Consider the following 16,744-nt stretch of genomic DNA (forward strand, 5'->3'; position numbering starts at 1 on the left):
GCATAATGAATACTTATGGTCCTAAAATGATATTTTTTAGATACATGTTTCATATTATTACTTCATTATTTTTAATATAGAACTCATTTTTTTACACTTTAATATCATTATTATTATCTCAAAATGCCTAAAAGCGTTTTGAGTTCCAGCAAATTCAAAGTCTGTTGCACTATTTTCACAGTAAACCACCCATTTGTCCCTATCAGCAGGCAAGTCAGCAAAGACCAACTAATGCATCTGTGGAACAGGAAGGTTTTTCTCAGCTACAATCAACAGTGAGACTGATAAAAGAGTTTCACAAGTTCAGTGTAATCTGCATTTGGGTTGATAGAAACACTGAGCAGGTATAAAAGAACTTCCCCGAACTGAACTACCTCTCACAACGACAGCATGCTGCAGACACTGGTCCTTATGCTGCTACAAGCAGCATATGGTAAGTAGTTTGGTCTGGTTAGAAAAGGGAAAAGTAGTTCAATTCTTACAAAAGACAAAATTCAGATACAAATTACATTTTAGTTATATAATCGAATATAATTGTAGTTTTTAGTTGTGGTACACCTGCTGTCCAGCCCAACACTGGTAGGGTTGTAAATGGAGAGGATGCCCATCCGCATAGCTGGCCTTGGCAGGTAATTACAGTTTGTTAATGTTTAATGTACTTCAACTATTGTTTTGTTTAGAATTACTAAATTGTCAGCTTCTTTTTCTCAGATTTCCCTGCAGGTGAAGCACGGCAGTCGTTACCATCACACCTGTGGAGGGACTCTGGTTGGACCTCGCTGGGTACTGACCGCTGGACACTGCATCTGGTGACTAGCTAAGCTTGATCAAGGGATGAGAGTTTAGAGCATAAAGACAGAAGTCGGGGACTGTGTAAAAAGCACACCAAAAGAACTCTGGCATTCAAAAGTATAAGGAGAAGAAAACTGATAAATCCTAAATGGTCAAAACTGTCTTACAGGCCAGGAGATGTGTACCGTGTGTTATTGGGAGAACATGACATGAGCCAGCAGGAGGGAACTGAACAGATCATAGATATTCTGCGCATTGTTGTCCATCCTAACTGGGACATCAACCATGTCTCTGATGGGTAAGTACATTCTGAAAGCTGAAGAAAATGCATTTCAAAAAGCAACTGCTCTCACACAAGACTATAAAACAATCTCGAAGAAGCATTTTAGCTGGTTTAAGAGATGCCTCCTTTCACCTCCTCGATCAGTAAAAATCTATGCTGGTTCTCTTCCAGGAATGATCTTGCCCTGCTGAAACTGGATAAGAGCCCCATTATGAATGACAGCGTGGGCATTGCTTGTCTTCCACAGGCTGGAGAGATCCTCGCCCATGGAGCCCCGTGTTACATCACTGGCTGGGGAAACCTTTACAGTACTGTCTCTGTCTCTTTTATGTCATGTTAATAACTGCAGGTCATTGTCTTGTTCCATCTGTGTGAAAAGGTTCAATTTTAGCATATGCAGTCTGCATTTTCTGCTAATTTTGGGTAGTAATACCTTTTGTAAAAACCATGTAACTGAAGTCTCTCTTTCAAGTGGTCATACATTATGGTTTAGCAAGGAATGGGACATGCTAGCTAGCAAAGGTTTTCAGGGAAGAATGTGTTCAGTGAAGTTACAAATCATAGACTATATACAATAGATGGCAGTAGGCTCTGGAATGCCAACAGTAATTAGCAAGTGTTTGCAGACAGCCTCTTCCTTAATCACTGTGGGTGATTACAGCAGTCTGCCAGTAAAGAAAACAATCACATGGAGGATTTTAGTACAGAACACTCTTTTCAATCAATGTATCCATCCCTAAGATAAATAGTTTGCAACCTTGAGCAACCGTTTCCCAAATGGTTGGTGAATATACATTTTTCATGACATCGATGCCAGACCACTGCTGAGCAATGTGCACAATGTCATGTAAGAAACCTCAACAGAAGTCAGTGAGAAGGCAACCTCTCACCTGATCCATCCCCATGAGTTTAGAGTTTTAATTACTAGTTTAAGTCTGATTTCAAAAAGCTAAGATGATGGCAGCAAAAAGCTTGAGAGCTCAGAATCAGGCATTCACAAACCAGTGGGTGATGTCAAACCTTTGTACACAGTGTAGGAGAAAACAGCAGTGCACATGTGCAGTGGATGCAGTTAAACCAAGAAAACACATTTGGCTCATGCAGCCACGTGTTTATGATGTCTAGCTTGCTAATATTGCCCAAGGATGGCCCTGCATGCAGACGTAACTTTAGTTTAGAAAAGGTTTCATAACACATTTGATGGACCTGCCTAATAAGGTAATGAGTAACTGCTTTTGGTGCAAGTATAAATAATAAAGCTAATTAACTGCATGTAGTACTAGTAACAGTAATGAGCACTGGCTTTCAAACAACTTGTCTGATTCCGCCTGATGCATGCAGTATACAGTGTGTTGTATTTACGCGTTGCTGAGCAGCTCTATCCTCTCTGTGTGTCAGCTCATGGTCCCATGCCTGATAAACTGCAGCAGGCCTTGCTGCCTGTGGTGGAGCACAGTGTGTGCAGCCGCAGCGACTGGTGGGGGATCAACGTCAAGAGCACCATGATCTGTGCAGGAGGAGACATCGTATCAGGATGCAATGTGTGTGAAGCATCAAAAGAAAGCAGCTTGTACCTGTCAGAACTGAATTACCTGCAGTGAACAAGGTCAGCTACTTCATGCACCAATCCTTCCTCTGCCTCTTTGTCTCTCAGGGAGACTCTGGCGGTCCTCTTAACTGTGTGGGTCAGGATGGTAGGTGGTATGTCCAGGGTGTAACCAGCTTTGTTTCCTCCCGTGTTTGCAACGAAGTGAAGAAGCCCACAGTCTTCACCCGTACCTCTGCCTTCACCGAGTGGCTCAGCGAGGTAAATTAATGCCGCTTTCCATTCTGTTCAATCTATAGAGTTTCCTCTTCCGTGCATGAGTCTGTCTGTTGAGAAACAAATGCATTTCAGCCAGTGCCACTGATAAATAAAGTATTTCATCTGTCAATAAATCATCTTGTTTCTTTAGGTCATGCTGAAGTACTGAGGATCTGCTGGATACCAGCTGATCAACTCCAAAAAATAATGAGATCCCAAGTCAATATTTCTCCCTACACGGGGTGATCTCATTTACAGGTTACACATTACAATCAGAATTTTGTAACAGCTCCAAAAAAAATCCAAAACATAAAAAAAAACATTCCATAATAAAATTTTCTTAAAAGTGAAATACTTTAAATTGCTGTTTTCTTCATTCCTGCATTCTTGTCAAAATCACCGACTGTAAACAACCACAGTAAGCCTTCATGACAAGAACTGCAGTTTCCATGTCTTAAAAAATTTACAGGAAAGGTGCAAAATGAATTCCTGTCTCTGCAGCAACACTTAATACTTCACCTCTCCTGCTGTGTGATAAGAAGAAAGAGGAATGGATTCCCATCAGTGTGTGTGGAGGACTTATGAATCAGCATTTCCTATCAATCACTACCAAGGTCATCCAAGTTTCGGCACCAGTGAATATACTGGCTGATGGGAGCTGAGCTGGAAAGCAGGCCTTAACATCAGATAAATAACAGCAATCGGTTACCTTGATGCACGGCGCTGGTGGTCTGCTGCATCAGATAACAGGAGCGTTTTGGGACACTTTTGACAAACATTCATCCAGTTAATAAGACCAGACTTTCTTATTTTTAGCACAACAACAATAATAGCTTGAGTGAAATTTAGTGTTTCTACTTGTTTAGGCATCTTTGACATCTAAATGCAACTTTGAGACAATGTAGACACTGGCTTTAAGAATTTGTGTGCACATTTGTATTTTATCATGTATGCAAAAATACATTTTAAAGATAAGGGCATGTTTTTAATATCTGGGTGAGCTGATGGCTTCAAGACTGACAAATAAAAATATATATATATTATAGAAGTAAAGCCTTCAGAGTATCGTCTTCAGCATTTAAAGTACCCTGTGTGATTGAAATCTGGCAACTGGCTTATTTATAAGGTTTTCCAACTTATTTGATAATGATAAAATCTTTGGTCCCACACACAGTGCAACTGGAGCCATACCCTTGTTGTGGGATGAAGGTCCAGTAATGAGAGTGAAGCGATTTCTAATGATTCAACCAGAAATTGAGCCAGCCCCAGATAAAAAAAAAAGACTTAATTGAAAAGAGACTGATCCTTAATTATTTAAAAAAAAAAAAAAAAAAGCTAATGCAGGAAGGCAAAGACAGGTAGCATAGTAACACACATGAGAAAAAAAAAACATCTATAAAGACACGGCCAGTAGATATACACAGAGGAAATGAGACACGGGTGGAAACAATTAAGACGGGACAGAGAAACAAGAAAGGGTGGAGGCAACAAAGTGGGACACGAAACCACACTGAGTAACACCAACCATGAGAAAAAACATCTTTTAAACTTAGGCAGTAAAAAAAGGCAAAAACTTAAAAGTAATAGGCAAGGAAGCATATGGGCAACACACAGGTAACTAGATACACAAGTTCATTTATATGGAGCACATTTAAGCACAACAATCAGTGAAACAATTAGGAAACACTGGGGGAAAACAAAATCACAAAACAGCAAGACAACATAGTTAAAAGAATAATTAAAACATAATTACAAAACACAACCAACTGTTAAAACAGTTACAGAACTTTTTTATCTAAATTTCTTAATATTATCCAGCTAAGACTAAGCCAGTTTTGCCCAGGCCTCACAGCACCTCCTCCAGGTTTGACAGAACACATGAAAAGGATACTTCTTGTCCTTCTCACTTTGATCTCATGTTTCCATAAAGCCTCTTCTGGCTTCTATGGAGCTATTATCTTGTAATGTAGCCTCTGTGATTCTTGTGACTCTTAACTTGTCGCAGACATTTATGAATTGTGATAAACCTGAAGTAGATGCCACAGAGTGTTTATCTTCACAGCTCGAAAACAACCTTCAGCTGTTTCAGCATCTGCATTCACATCTAAATATTAAATACTAATATTAAATACACTTAAAAGTACATCTAACGTGTGTAGTTCAGCTGTTATGCTGCAGATGATAAACTTTTAATTAAATTAAACGTTTTAATTAATTTCCCGATTGTATTTTTTATAGTGTGTATTTAAGTTACACGAATAAAACGTGTCTCTAAAAATAAGCTTCTTCACAAAACAAGTGCACTTCTATAGAGCGCATACTTGTGTTTCTACCGCAGGACTGTTGTTGATCGAGTGCACACAGAGCAGAAAACAAGTAAACACTTATTAACCCTCACTTCAAATTCATACAGTGAGCTCAGCCTTAAACAAACACTGTGTTAACTGTGTGAGACCAAACATTAAGGCTTCCAGGTTTGCTTTTAACCATGACACCAAGGCCAACCTTTTGGCATTTATATGTCCCCATCTACTGGTACACGTGTGAACTTCATTTCATAGAAGCTCCATCCTGGGGACAGAAAAGAAGAAAAGAGGATTAGGACAGATTGTGCATTGACTCCTGAGGGGGGAGACCTGTAGACACAATGTGAAAATATTTCATCGCTGCATGTTATTCAGCTAAAAGTGTGTGTAGTTTTAAAAAGGTGGCTAAAGTGCAAATACAACACAATGTATCACTCTAAATTTTCTCCAACAGTAAATGTTTGTGTTGCGTATAAAGTTTTTATGGTTCATATTATGAAAGCGGCCCCTTTCTCATGGATGTCACATAGCATAATGTCAGCTTGATTCATATTCATTTATTTATATTGCATGTGAGAAATTAATGAAATGTGAGACAACTAAGTCCTGTGAGATAGACACTGCATACAAAACAAAAGCAATTAAAGCTCTTTCTTCAATTTTTCATGTTTAGCAAACAAAACTCAATTTTAAGGAGACTTAATAAAGGTTTGCACAGGGTTTTTTTTTTATATATCAATATGAAGCTCAATAATACATCTCATCATAGAAACTGACTCAGTCATTTTAAATCTAAAAGGTAATTCATAATATAAAAGCATCATACTGTAAGCTAACAGGCCAACAAGTGTTGCTAACTAAGTAGCGGCTGCAACCAACCAATGCCCAACACCACATACACTATACCAAGTAACATACATCAGAGAGTAATTAATGTTTCTACAGAGGCTGCTCCATCAGACACAATGGAAATTTGCACACAGCCTCTGATAGGTCCATTTTAAGATGCCTTGTATCCATCAGTCTCAGTCCACACTATGGCCATGTGGAGGCAGCAGGGTCTCACTCAAGTCAGTGCAAACACAGTGGCGTTAGGCTACTTTCTTTCTATTAAGGATTAACTGCAGTTTTATGTAAGATGTGAGGGGGTTTTCCTTTATTTCAGCAGCTCCAGACACCAAATGTTGCTCTCTATCTCAAGCAAACAGAGGCTTTCCATGCTGCAAAAGGTCAGTGTGAATGATGTTATTATGATGATCAGTCTTCCAATAAGCCAATTTAAATACAACTTTAGTGTTTGAACTTTTAAAGAGTCCCTCTGGAGTAGTAAGAAACCTTTAGATAGACACCAACCATCCATCACACTGTTGCTTTGGTTATAACCTTGACAGTTGCTCAGGTTTACCACCCTCAGAGATTCAACCAGTCAGGACAAATTCTAACAACAGTGTTTTATTGTTTTATAGATTGCAGTTTACTCACGGTTAGTACTTGAGGGCGGCCCTCCTTGGCCATAACGAGAGGGCAAGCTATTTGACCCCCTGTGGACTGTGCCAGCATGGCAGATAGACGGAATCAACTCAACAGCTCTTCGGGCAATCATTGACTTTGATACCATGACCATTCTCATAAAGAAAAGTATTTAAGATGTGTTATACAAGGTGTAAGAAAATATTATATACCAACTTGTAAAGGGATAATATTTTGAGATAAATTTTTTTAAAAGGTAAAAAACATATATATATATATATATATATATATATATATATATATATATATATATATATATATATATATATATAAATTTTCCCCCATATATACACATATTTGCAGACATGACCACAAAGTATTATATCAGTATGTGGGTGGAGGAACGATCAAAGCAGAAGTCCAAAGTTTAAAGGAGAGTCTCAGCTGATTTTTCTATCATATGTGGGTCTGTTATAGTCACAAGGGGAGAACGTACCGCATCAAACCCAATGGGTTAGTCAATAAATAACCAGGCACACTGGAAATATATGGCTACTTCATGAGGCAACTTCATATATGACAACATGCTTTGGATCCTCAGTCTCGCGCATCACATGGATAGTACTAATTAGAGTGTACACTGTGGTCTGAGCAGAAACACAGTTAATAATAATATTACTGCTCATAACTGCACAGAAGCTAAGCCTCCAGGCGCAGAGAACCATGCACAATCATCAGAGAGATAAACAGATATTTAATCAATAGTCACCTCAGGATAAAGTGCCCCACCAGTTTTTATGTCTTTTATCTAGAAAATAATTAAAGCAGCAAATGTAGCAAAGGAATATTTGATGGAATAATGAAAATGTGTTGGTGATTTACTACCTATACAGCCGGCAATAACAACACAAAGAAAATATTTGTCATGTGATAAGTTCAAAATAAGATTTAAGGTTCATTTGTTCAGGTTCAGTGGTGCAGTGGTCTCGTGACGGCACATCCACCGGCTGGCTGGAGGCTTTTCTGTGTGGTGTTTGTGTGTTTTCTCTGTGTCCTCTTTGGGTTCTGTCCAGATACTCAGAACTTCCTCCCAAAGACATGTATGTTAACTGGACTTTGGGTGTGGATGAGTGGCTGTCTCACTATGTTGGCTCTGTGATAGACTTGTGACCTGTCCAGTTGCACTGTTGGACCTACGACAGATTAATAAGAGAATGGATGAGTTGTTCAGGTTCAAGGTGCATCTGATGACTGGTATAGAAAAATAAAGTAGCTAACTACTTTCACATGTTAGTGAAATTAAAAAATTATTTTTTGTTTATTATTTATCTGATCTTTTTTCTTTATTTTCATTATTATTTCATTAAACCTGTTACTGTATACCACGCAATGGCTTCATAAGGCACACTGTAACTCTTCAATCAGTCAGACTTTATTTGTTTACCACTTTTTTGCAGTTTAGTGTGGTTCAAAGGGCTTTACAGAGGACCGATGAGAAGCTGATAATGTGAAAGAGTCAGATGTAATAAAACAGAACCAAAATACAAGTATAAGTATATTAAAATCAATTTAAAAATGATTATAGAGTAAAATAAACCAAAACACCCTGTAAGTTCACTAAGATGTCAAATAATGAGAAGCTACACAAACTCAGTAATGTAGATTAAAGACAGAATGTTGCTTTGTTAACACGTTTTGCATGCTTGCTTGACTATTTTCAGCTCTCAGAGCAGCTTTGATTTATTTCAAAATTTTGTTTGCTCATTTGCGTTTTCTTTATTTGCTAAGAGTTTCATATCATGCAGTGTGATATTAGTAGTATTTGTGATTTGTATCTCAGCCTCCAGTGTCACATCATATTTTCTTTGCAGGTTTGCATGGAAGTAAGCGTTTCTTTTGTGGGTATTTCACTATTAATAGTCTTAATTTGTCAGTGCACTTGTTTGGCTGAACACTGTGTACCCAATACTGCCTGCAGCTGCAATCATCTTATTGGTTGTGCAGTAATCAAGTAGTACAGTATAGTGATTGATTGTAGGCTATGGGCTGTTTTTTGGAGCTACAAGATACAGGGTCAGGTGTTTTTAAACTATTAAAGGAAGCAAATGAAAACACAAGAAAATAGAAAAAATAGTTTTTTGATTATTATAAATTTTTGTAATTGTGTTTGTAATTTTGATAGGTGCATTCTTTTGGTTATCATAAAAATTGCAGTTATGTTTTTTTAAAGCACCCTATATGTGCTTGGAAATGCTTTTGAGAATGTTACAAACAGTCCTGCTAGAAATTACTGATTACTCTCTCTCTCTCTCTCTCTCCATATGTGTGTGTGTGTGTGTGTATATATATATATATATATATGTGTGTGTGTGTGTGTGTGTGTGTGTGTGTGTGTGTTTTATTTCACGAAATATTACTTTTGTATTTGTTGTAAAGTATGGGGTTCATGTATTTCTTTTGAAACATGCAATGATAAAACCATCAAACCTTATATTGGTTCATTAAACAAGAGTCGTTCAACAAGATTTCATTTTGTTCTACATACATTTTTAACCTGTGTAGGATAAATTCAAACAAATTTGGCTCTACTTACTACTACTCTACTACTACTTAAATAAAAGGCTTGAATTTAATTAAAAGAGAAAAAACTGAGCTGATGTAATCTAATTAAATTTAACTAACAAATGAATGGGTTTATTGTACGTGACGTCAACCAACAAATTTTTTTTTTCACAGTACATTTAAAACTTTTTAAAAGTGCAGAAGACGAGCTAGACACACTGTGAAACAGGTGCTGCCAAACATCTAAAGGGATCCAAATCTAGATGGAAAAATAACCAGTAACCAAACTGGATTTTACGAATAAGGAACTCTTAAGGGAACCTTTGAAATCCATTTTCATGGAGTAAAGTTCAGTCTCAAAAGAAAACACAATCACCTAAGCCAAAGAAGCCTGTCCAAAATCTACCAGAAAATCAGCAACTGCTCCTGGATTTTCCACGTTAAAATCTAAACCAACAATAACAAGATGGGCAATAATTACAATCAACTCAGTGAACCCTTTTTTTTATAAGCTAGGTAGTTATTATTTTATTGCATGGTGGGAGTAACTGTAACATGATTGTTGGTTAATCATTTGCTTATATTCACACCAGTTATTATAATGCAGTGCATCGTTAAAATCCTATCTCTGCGTATCTCTCACTATAATCTCAGACTAATGTAGTGACCAATAAAGACAGGCAGGTAAAAGACTGTGTGTGTGTGTGTGTGTGTTATCTAAGAAGCTGTAAACCTGTGCGTGGCTGAGTGGGTGGCATGAGCGTATGAGTGTGTGCAGACAAATGCTTGGGCTTCTTTGAAGATTGTGGAGATAATGCATGCAATTACAGTTATATTTAATATTACTTGTTTTAAGTTCTGTTTATGTTACAAGTACAGTTGCGATCAGTCGCTGTTGGTTTAAACTGAAATAAGATCAGTGTGTTACAACCCGTAATCCTTTAGTGAAATATTTAACGACATAGTGCATGACATCGTGGAAAGACCAGGGGATCAACACGATGATTAATTTTCACATAAATAATTGGTTTATCTGAAGAATGATGAAACCACCTAATGTTAAAATAAATTATCAAAAAGACAAAATTCCAGGTGGATTTATTTGAAACTTAACTTGGTTTTATTGCCATATGAGAAGAATTGCCATTTCATGCCACCAGGGGGAGCATGTTTGAGTTCGTTACACCTGTACCCCAGCCCACAGACTGAAGACAGGTGGAAACATTTTGTTTGTTTGTTTGCGTGTTTGTTTTGCTATAAGTTCAGTAGACGGTTAATAGTAGACATTGTCAAAAACATAAGGTCATAAAAAAAAACTTTCTTTAGAAAGACGAGTCAAAAATAGACAAATTAACACCAAAAAAAATCCATCTTTCCCCCGTTGAAAACCGTGAAATGTGTCAGTCTTAGTTTTTAGTCCCTCAGAAATTCAAGTCATGTCTAACTGGGTTTATCTGCCCCCGCCTGCAGATGCAGCATGGCTGCTGCACATGTGTGCGTGATCTTTGAACTGTCAGCAGCGGGTGTGCGGGTGTGCGCTCTGCGCGGCGCTATAAAAGCAGCACTCAGCCTCGGAGTGAGCAACAGGTAACTCAGGTGAAGCCTCCTGCTCCCCTCTCACAGATCTGGACACAAAGGCGCTCCGCTGCAGGTGCGTACACCGGCTGCCATCGTTATCTTTCTCGGCAGGACCGAGGCCACCTGAAATCTTGAGGATATTTGCGAGAAATAGCTGGAGGATTCAGTGGCTTGCGTTAAAAATATCCGCTATTTGGACAGATGTTATTGCTGATTGTCTTTCACGGGTGTAACAGTGCTACCACTATTGTGTTTCTTTGTCGTCTTAATTATGATCAACTGCTGAGCAGATACAGATGTGGTAAAGCTAGAATTTCATCTTGGATTACGCTGACTATTGCACAGCTGCTTAGTGGACAGAGTAAAAAGTGTGATAGATTGCTTTTGGGGGATAGCCATTTTATTTTTGAAAAGGTGAATAATACAGACTAACACTAAAACTATTGAAACTCTTGCCTTCTTTCTGTTTCTCAGATAGTCATGGCTCCTAGACCAGAAGTAGAGGGAGATAACTCCTCCTCTATCGGTATGTCCTTTTCTTGTGGATATTTTTGACCTCCTCAAACTGTTATTGCAACTTTAGTTTCTCACAATTTCCCCCCGCAATCCCTCTCTTAGATGAGAAGTCTCTGTCTAAAGAAGAGCGTCTCCCACCGGCTTACTCCACTCTGGTCCTGGTGAAGGAGAATGAGGAGGCTGCGGAGGATCCCTGGGATCTCCCAGAGCTGAAAGACACTGGGGTCAAGTGGTCAGGTAAGGCAGCACGCTTTTGCGACTGCTCTATACAGCGTGGATCTCTTCACAATGCCAGACTGATTCAGTGCTTTGTGTCTTTTTTGCTAACAGATCTAGACACAAAGGGGAAGATTTTAAGAGTGTTAACCGGTATTCTGAAGCTGGTTCTGCTGCTTGGACTTCTCTACATGTTTATTTGCTCACTTGATGTTCTCAGCTCTGCTTTCCAGCTAGTGGGAGGTAAAACAAACAAACAAACAAACAAATAAATAAGCAAACAAAAACAAACCACTTCCAGGTTATGTAATGTGCATGGAGAGCTGTATTTTTACCTCAGTGTGTGCGTGTGTGTACAGGCCGAGCCGCTGGTGACATCTTCAAAAACAGTGAGGTGCTAACTAACCCTGTGGCTGGGCTGGTGATCGGGGTTTTAGTCACAGTGTTGGTGCAGAGCTCCAGCACTTCCTCCTCTATCGTGGTCAGCATGGTCGCCTCTGGACGTAAGTAGAAATACATGGAAGAGGCATGTGCACACATTTTACAGTCCGGTATACTCAAACAAATGTGTCGTAAACTCACAATAGAACCTCAAGGTGACAGTTTCAAAAATGCTTATTCTGAGAAACAATCTAAATGTTTAATGTGTGATATTTATATCTTAAAATACTAACAGTGACTGCAGTGTTAGTTTATTACACGTGAATGAAATGTCGATTATCTTTTTCAGTACTGGAAGTTAAAATGGCAGTGCCAATCATTATGGGAGCCAACATCGGAACATCTGTCACCAACACTATTGTGGCTATGATGCAGGCAGGAGATCGGAATGAGTTCCGCAGGTAAACGACAGCATGCAAACATAGAGATATTACACTAACTCTACAAACCGTTTCTAGCAGATGTTAGACCGAGTGTTCTTGTTTTTCAGGGCATTTGCTGGTGCTACAGTCCACGACTTCTTCAACTGGCTTTCTGTCCTGATTCTTCTGCCGCTGGAAGCTGCCACAGGCGTTCTGTACAAAGTCACCAAACTCATCATCGATTCTTTTCATCTCGAGTCCGGAGAAGACGCCCCCGAACTGCTCAAGGTCATCACAGACCCTCTGACAAAATCCATCATCCAGGTAACTATAAGACCGGGCCATGTTATCAGTATCAAGTATGATTGCCATTTTTAAAAATTAAAAAAAACTGTTTCTTCTCTTAGCTCGACAAATCTGTTATCTCTGCAATTGCCACTGATGACAAGGTTGGCATGAACAAGAGTCTGATAAAAAAATGGTGCAAAACAGAGACCAACACGGTAAGAAATCAACAAGACCTATTTACAAAACTAGTATTTACAGCTGTAAAAACACACATAAAGCTGTGGTTAGATCAGGTTTTCTCTTGATGACTAATGTTGCCTTGTGTTAGCTCATAAAGAGGTTGAATAAGATTACGCCGTACAGCTACAGTAGCCACTGCGTCGAGGCTTGCTTTTGTTCTTATACTTTCTGCTTTCTCTTTCAGACTTTCTGGAATGTGACAGTGAACACCTGCCCACCAGGTGGCATCTGCTGGGAGGAAGGAAACCAGACTTGGACCCAGATGAATGAGACTTTTACCAATTACATAGAGAGATGTGAGCATACATCCATGCCATTTCTGAAGTGGGAAAAAGAAAATTTACAAAGCAATTAAGATTACCTGATCTGCTAAAGCTCGGTGAAATATGAGAGAGCCATTCGGCCACATCAACCTCTTTAGACCAGATTCTCCGAAGCTGAGACAATGACCACCTTTGAGACGTTACAGTGACTCAGCAAATACTCTCCCTTGACCCGTCTACCTCCTCAATAGGTCCATTCATGTTGTTTGGCTGAAGTGTCACATGACCATAAAATGGATCACTTCTTCAAAGCATGCTGTTTCCAATTAAATGAAATGGTTTGATGCTTGAAGAGGTTTTTGTTTAGAAAGGTTTTTGTTTACATTTACATAAAATCATAAACTTATGTAGCTTGTTTCTCAATTCTTAGTGTTTACAAGAGCTCGGTTTACCAGAGTTTACTCTAAATGTCTGTCTCTTTCACCATCCTTTGCAGGTAATCACATCTTTGCCAATACGACCTTGTCAGAGTTGGCCGTGGGCCTCATTCTGCTGGCTGGGTCTTTGTTCGTCCTCTGCACCTGTCTCATCCTCATCGTCAAGCTGCTCAACTCCATGTTGAAGGGCCAGGTGGCTGTGCTGATCAAGAAGGTGCTCAACACAGGTACAAAACCAGCAACGAGCCTTTTGCATGTGATGTTCAGCCTGTTTGATAGTCAGCACATCTGCTTCTGTGGTGATGCTTGATGAGCGACACAGGCACAGCCTTCCTGTTGCTTCTGGCTCACGTTCAGGTCGAGCGGTCCTGTTGTGTGATGGAAAAAGCTCAGACACATTTACTATTAAGAATGAAATGCTTGTTTTCTCTGGTCATGTAGATATAATGTTCACATCATGTGTTTCTTTTTGATGGCAGACCTACCCTTCCCCTTCACCTTTCTCATGGGCTATGTTGCAATTTTGGTGGGAGCCGGGATGACCTTCCTGGTTCAGAGTAGCTCTGTCTTCACCTCAGCTATAACTCCTCTTGTTGGTAAGCCATTATGACGCCAGTTTTTTTGTTTGTCTTTTTTAATTGTCACCAGATCTTATATTTTGTTTATCTTTTTTGTCAGGTATCGGTGTTATTAGCCTTGAGCGAGCATATCCTCTGACGCTGGGGTCAAATATTGGTACAACAACAACATCTATACTTGCTGCTATGGCTAGCCCTGGAGAAACACTAGAAAACTCTCTGCAGGTAAGAAACAATTAAAAACTGTTCTCATATGCCTGCTTACAGCTCTGCTAGGTGATGCTCATTGGTCAGTTGGTTCAGACTATAGACTGTTTATAAAAGGATGTTGCCACAAAGATGTCACTCAGTGGTTTGTGGAGTTTAGCTAGCAAACCCAGTTTGCCCAATTCACCAAGAATCACTCACCAGGTCTAAAGAAACTGTCAGACCTTCACAGCAGTCTGTGTTATTAGACAGGCTTTAAGCCTTAAACAAGTTAAATGTGTGAGATGTGATAAAATACAGAAATAGCCTAGTGCTTACTATGAAGGGGGAATTATCCACCGTTATAGAAAATGCAGTGTTTGGCACTACTCTGTCAGCACCACTTACACGACAACATTTTTGGTTTTCAGCGAGACAAAATTATTTTGATGCATTTGCACAAATATTCCAGCTTTCCAAGTAATGCATTACAATAACTTTAATCCCTTTAAGCATATATTTATCAAAAACAAAACGAAATCTTTTTAAAGGAAAATCCATTTATTATATCCATCCTTTATTTTTTATTTGAAATCACACAGTGGTTGTCTTGTTTAAATCCAATCTTTCTATGCTTTTTTCTAGATTGCACTTTGCCATTTCTTCTTCAACATCTTTGGCATTGCACTGTGGTACCCGATCCCTTTCATGCGGTTGCCCATCAGGTTGGCAAGAGGGCTAGGGAACAAAACTGCCAAATATCGCTGGTTTGCTATCATCTACCTGATTTTGGTCTTCTTGGTTTTCCCCCTGACTGTCTTTGGTCTGTCAATGGCTGGCTGGAAAGTACTGGTCGGCGTCGGTGTGCCTTTCGTTGCTTTAATTATCTTTGTGATCGTTATCAATGTGATGCAATCTCGCTGCCGACGCTTCTTGCCCAAGTTCCTCCGTACCTGGGACTTTTTACCCCGGCCCCTGCATTCGATGGCCCCGTGGGATAGCATCATTACCTCAGCTTCAAGCTTTTGTTGCAAACACTGCTGCTGCTGCTGCAAATGCTGCAAGTGCTGCAAGAAAAATGAGGAGGAGGAAGCGATTGAGACGAGCAGGAAGCCAAGTCTGGAGATGTACGATAACCCAGCCATGTCTAAAGATGAGGACACAAAGGAGGCCACTAAAGGAACACAATTTTAGTGTATTTAAGTTTAATTTGTATCTATATGTTCATCACTTCTCAGGTTGTGATATATTATTGATTCCCTTTTAATGGGCGATACACTGAGCATTGTAGTGAACACTGGTGGAGAATATGAACAGAAGTGTTGCACATATTATGAACTGACTGTTGTTGGCCATGTGATGTTTAGTTTTATGATGTTTTTTAGTAAAACATCATAAGATTTACTGCTGGTAATATGTTAATTATGGATGGTTGTGAATGTTATGAGTTATTTTTTTTTATTTCATAAGACACGTTGAAAGAGCCTTAAGTTGTTTTTTTTTTCAACATTTCAAATACAGATGTTTATTGTAGCATTTCAAATGTATCGTTATTAGCAAATTTTATGTTATCCCTCAGTATTTAAGACTCTGAAATATTTGTAAATAAAAAATTGCTATTTTTAAACGGCACTGTTGTCATTATGTTCATCTTGTTATCTCACTGACATCACACAGTCTTATAGTCACTGATATATGTATCAACTCATCTGATATTCAGCTCACTCTTGTGCAACATGTACATTCAAGGGTACTAAATATAAGAAAACACATTTTCAAGTGCATAATTGTCACTTTTGATTTAGTTTCATCACTCATGTTGATAACATACCCAGAATTCCAAGTTATTTATAGACTATAAATAGATAAAAATGTCCCATCCCTAGTTAGGGATGGGACATTTTTATCTATTTGCAGGACAGTCATGTTTTATGAGAGATCACAGGATTCATTGTAAGGTTGCAAAAAGAAAAAGTCGTCCTGTAGCTGGGTTTCATATCTGATGATCCTTAGAACAACAAGTGTGTGAAAGAGGAACTTCTCTCAAAACAAGCAAAGTTTAGCTTCTGTACAGTCACAGTACAGCTTGATTTGATTTGTTTCAAATGTCAAGAAAAAAAAGTGTTGACTGTCTCTGAAGAAAATGTCCTGTAAGCTGGAGTCATGAGTTCTAAAGTAGCGTTAATAAAGTATCAGTTTATCTAAGATTTAGATGAAGATTGGATTAATTAAGGCCTAGGACAGCCAATAGTGGCTCTGCCTGTGCTGTAGTCCACTGATCTTATGAACCCAATCAAAGTACCTGCTCCTCCCTCACAACCGCCCACACCTGATTATTGCCTGTCCTCTATTTATGACATCCAGGAGTACCAGAAGACTTAAAGTACAGAGCATTCAGATCAAAAGGAGACTTTAATCCTGC

At 38.9% G+C, this 16,744-nt stretch overlaps 2 protein-coding genes across 3 annotated transcripts; both read left to right on the forward strand.

Annotated features, from left to right (window-relative positions):
* Positions 1 to 348: 348 nt before the first annotated feature.
* On the forward strand, positions 349 to 3,231 carry LOC146546679 (chymotrypsin-like elastase family member 3B). Its single transcript, XM_085265167.1, has 8 exons — positions 349 to 433; positions 541 to 629; positions 712 to 809; positions 962 to 1,090; positions 1,247 to 1,383; positions 2,474 to 2,616; positions 2,730 to 2,882; positions 3,031 to 3,231. The coding sequence occupies exons 1-8, from the start codon at positions 391 to 393 to the stop codon at positions 3,046 to 3,048; spliced, it is 810 nt and encodes a 269-aa protein (XP_085121293.1). The 5' UTR covers positions 349 to 390; the 3' UTR covers positions 3,049 to 3,231.
* A 7,560-nt stretch (positions 3,232 to 10,791) lies between these two features.
* Positions 10,792 to 15,954, forward strand: LOC146546680 (sodium-dependent phosphate transport protein 2B-like). Of its 2 annotated transcripts, none has more exons than XM_085264932.1 (13): positions 10,792 to 10,868; positions 11,270 to 11,321; positions 11,414 to 11,548; positions 11,642 to 11,770; positions 11,887 to 12,030; positions 12,258 to 12,369; positions 12,459 to 12,654; positions 12,738 to 12,833; positions 13,043 to 13,154; positions 13,618 to 13,785; positions 14,038 to 14,154; positions 14,237 to 14,361; positions 14,968 to 15,954. In XM_085264932.1, the coding sequence occupies exons 2-13, from the start codon at positions 11,276 to 11,278 to the stop codon at positions 15,514 to 15,516; spliced, it is 1,929 nt and encodes a 642-aa protein (XP_085121058.1). In that variant the 5' UTR covers positions 10,792 to 10,868; positions 11,270 to 11,275; the 3' UTR covers positions 15,517 to 15,954. The 2 variants fall into 2 exon arrangements, with proteins under 2 accessions (XP_085121058.1, XP_085121059.1); XM_085264933.1 differs by having other exon boundaries at positions 10,815 to 10,868; positions 11,274 to 11,321.
* Positions 15,955 to 16,744: the final 790 nt, after the last annotated feature.

This window comes from Mchenga conophoros, linkage group LG23 (genome assembly GCF_057382185.1).
Source record: "Mchenga conophoros isolate Kocher_MC1m ecotype Shallow Benthic linkage group LG23, M_conophoros_male_GT1.1, whole genome shotgun sequence".
NCBI lineage: Eukaryota > Metazoa > Chordata > Actinopteri > Cichliformes > Cichlidae > Mchenga > Mchenga conophoros.

Coding starts and splice junctions, on each gene's coding strand:
- LOC146546679 (XM_085265167.1), top strand. CDS start 391: ATGCTGCAGACACTGGTCCTTATGCTGCTACAAGCAGCATATG. Junction 1,091..1,246: donor ATCAACCATGTCTCTGATGG/GTAAGTACATTC, acceptor GTTCTCTTCCAG/GAATGATCTTGCCCTGCTGA. Junction 1,384..2,473: donor TGGCTGGGGAAACCTTTACA/GTACTGTCTCTG, acceptor TCTGTGTGTCAG/CTCATGGTCCCATGCCTGAT.
- LOC146546680 (XM_085264932.1), top strand. CDS start 11,276: ATGGCTCCTAGACCAGAAGTAGAGGGAGATAACTCCTCCTCTATCG. Junction 13,786..14,037: donor CAAGAAGGTGCTCAACACAG/GTACAAAACCAG, acceptor TTTTGATGGCAG/ACCTACCCTTCCCCTTCACC. Junction 14,362..14,967: donor CACTAGAAAACTCTCTGCAG/GTAAGAAACAAT, acceptor GCTTTTTTCTAG/ATTGCACTTTGCCATTTCTT.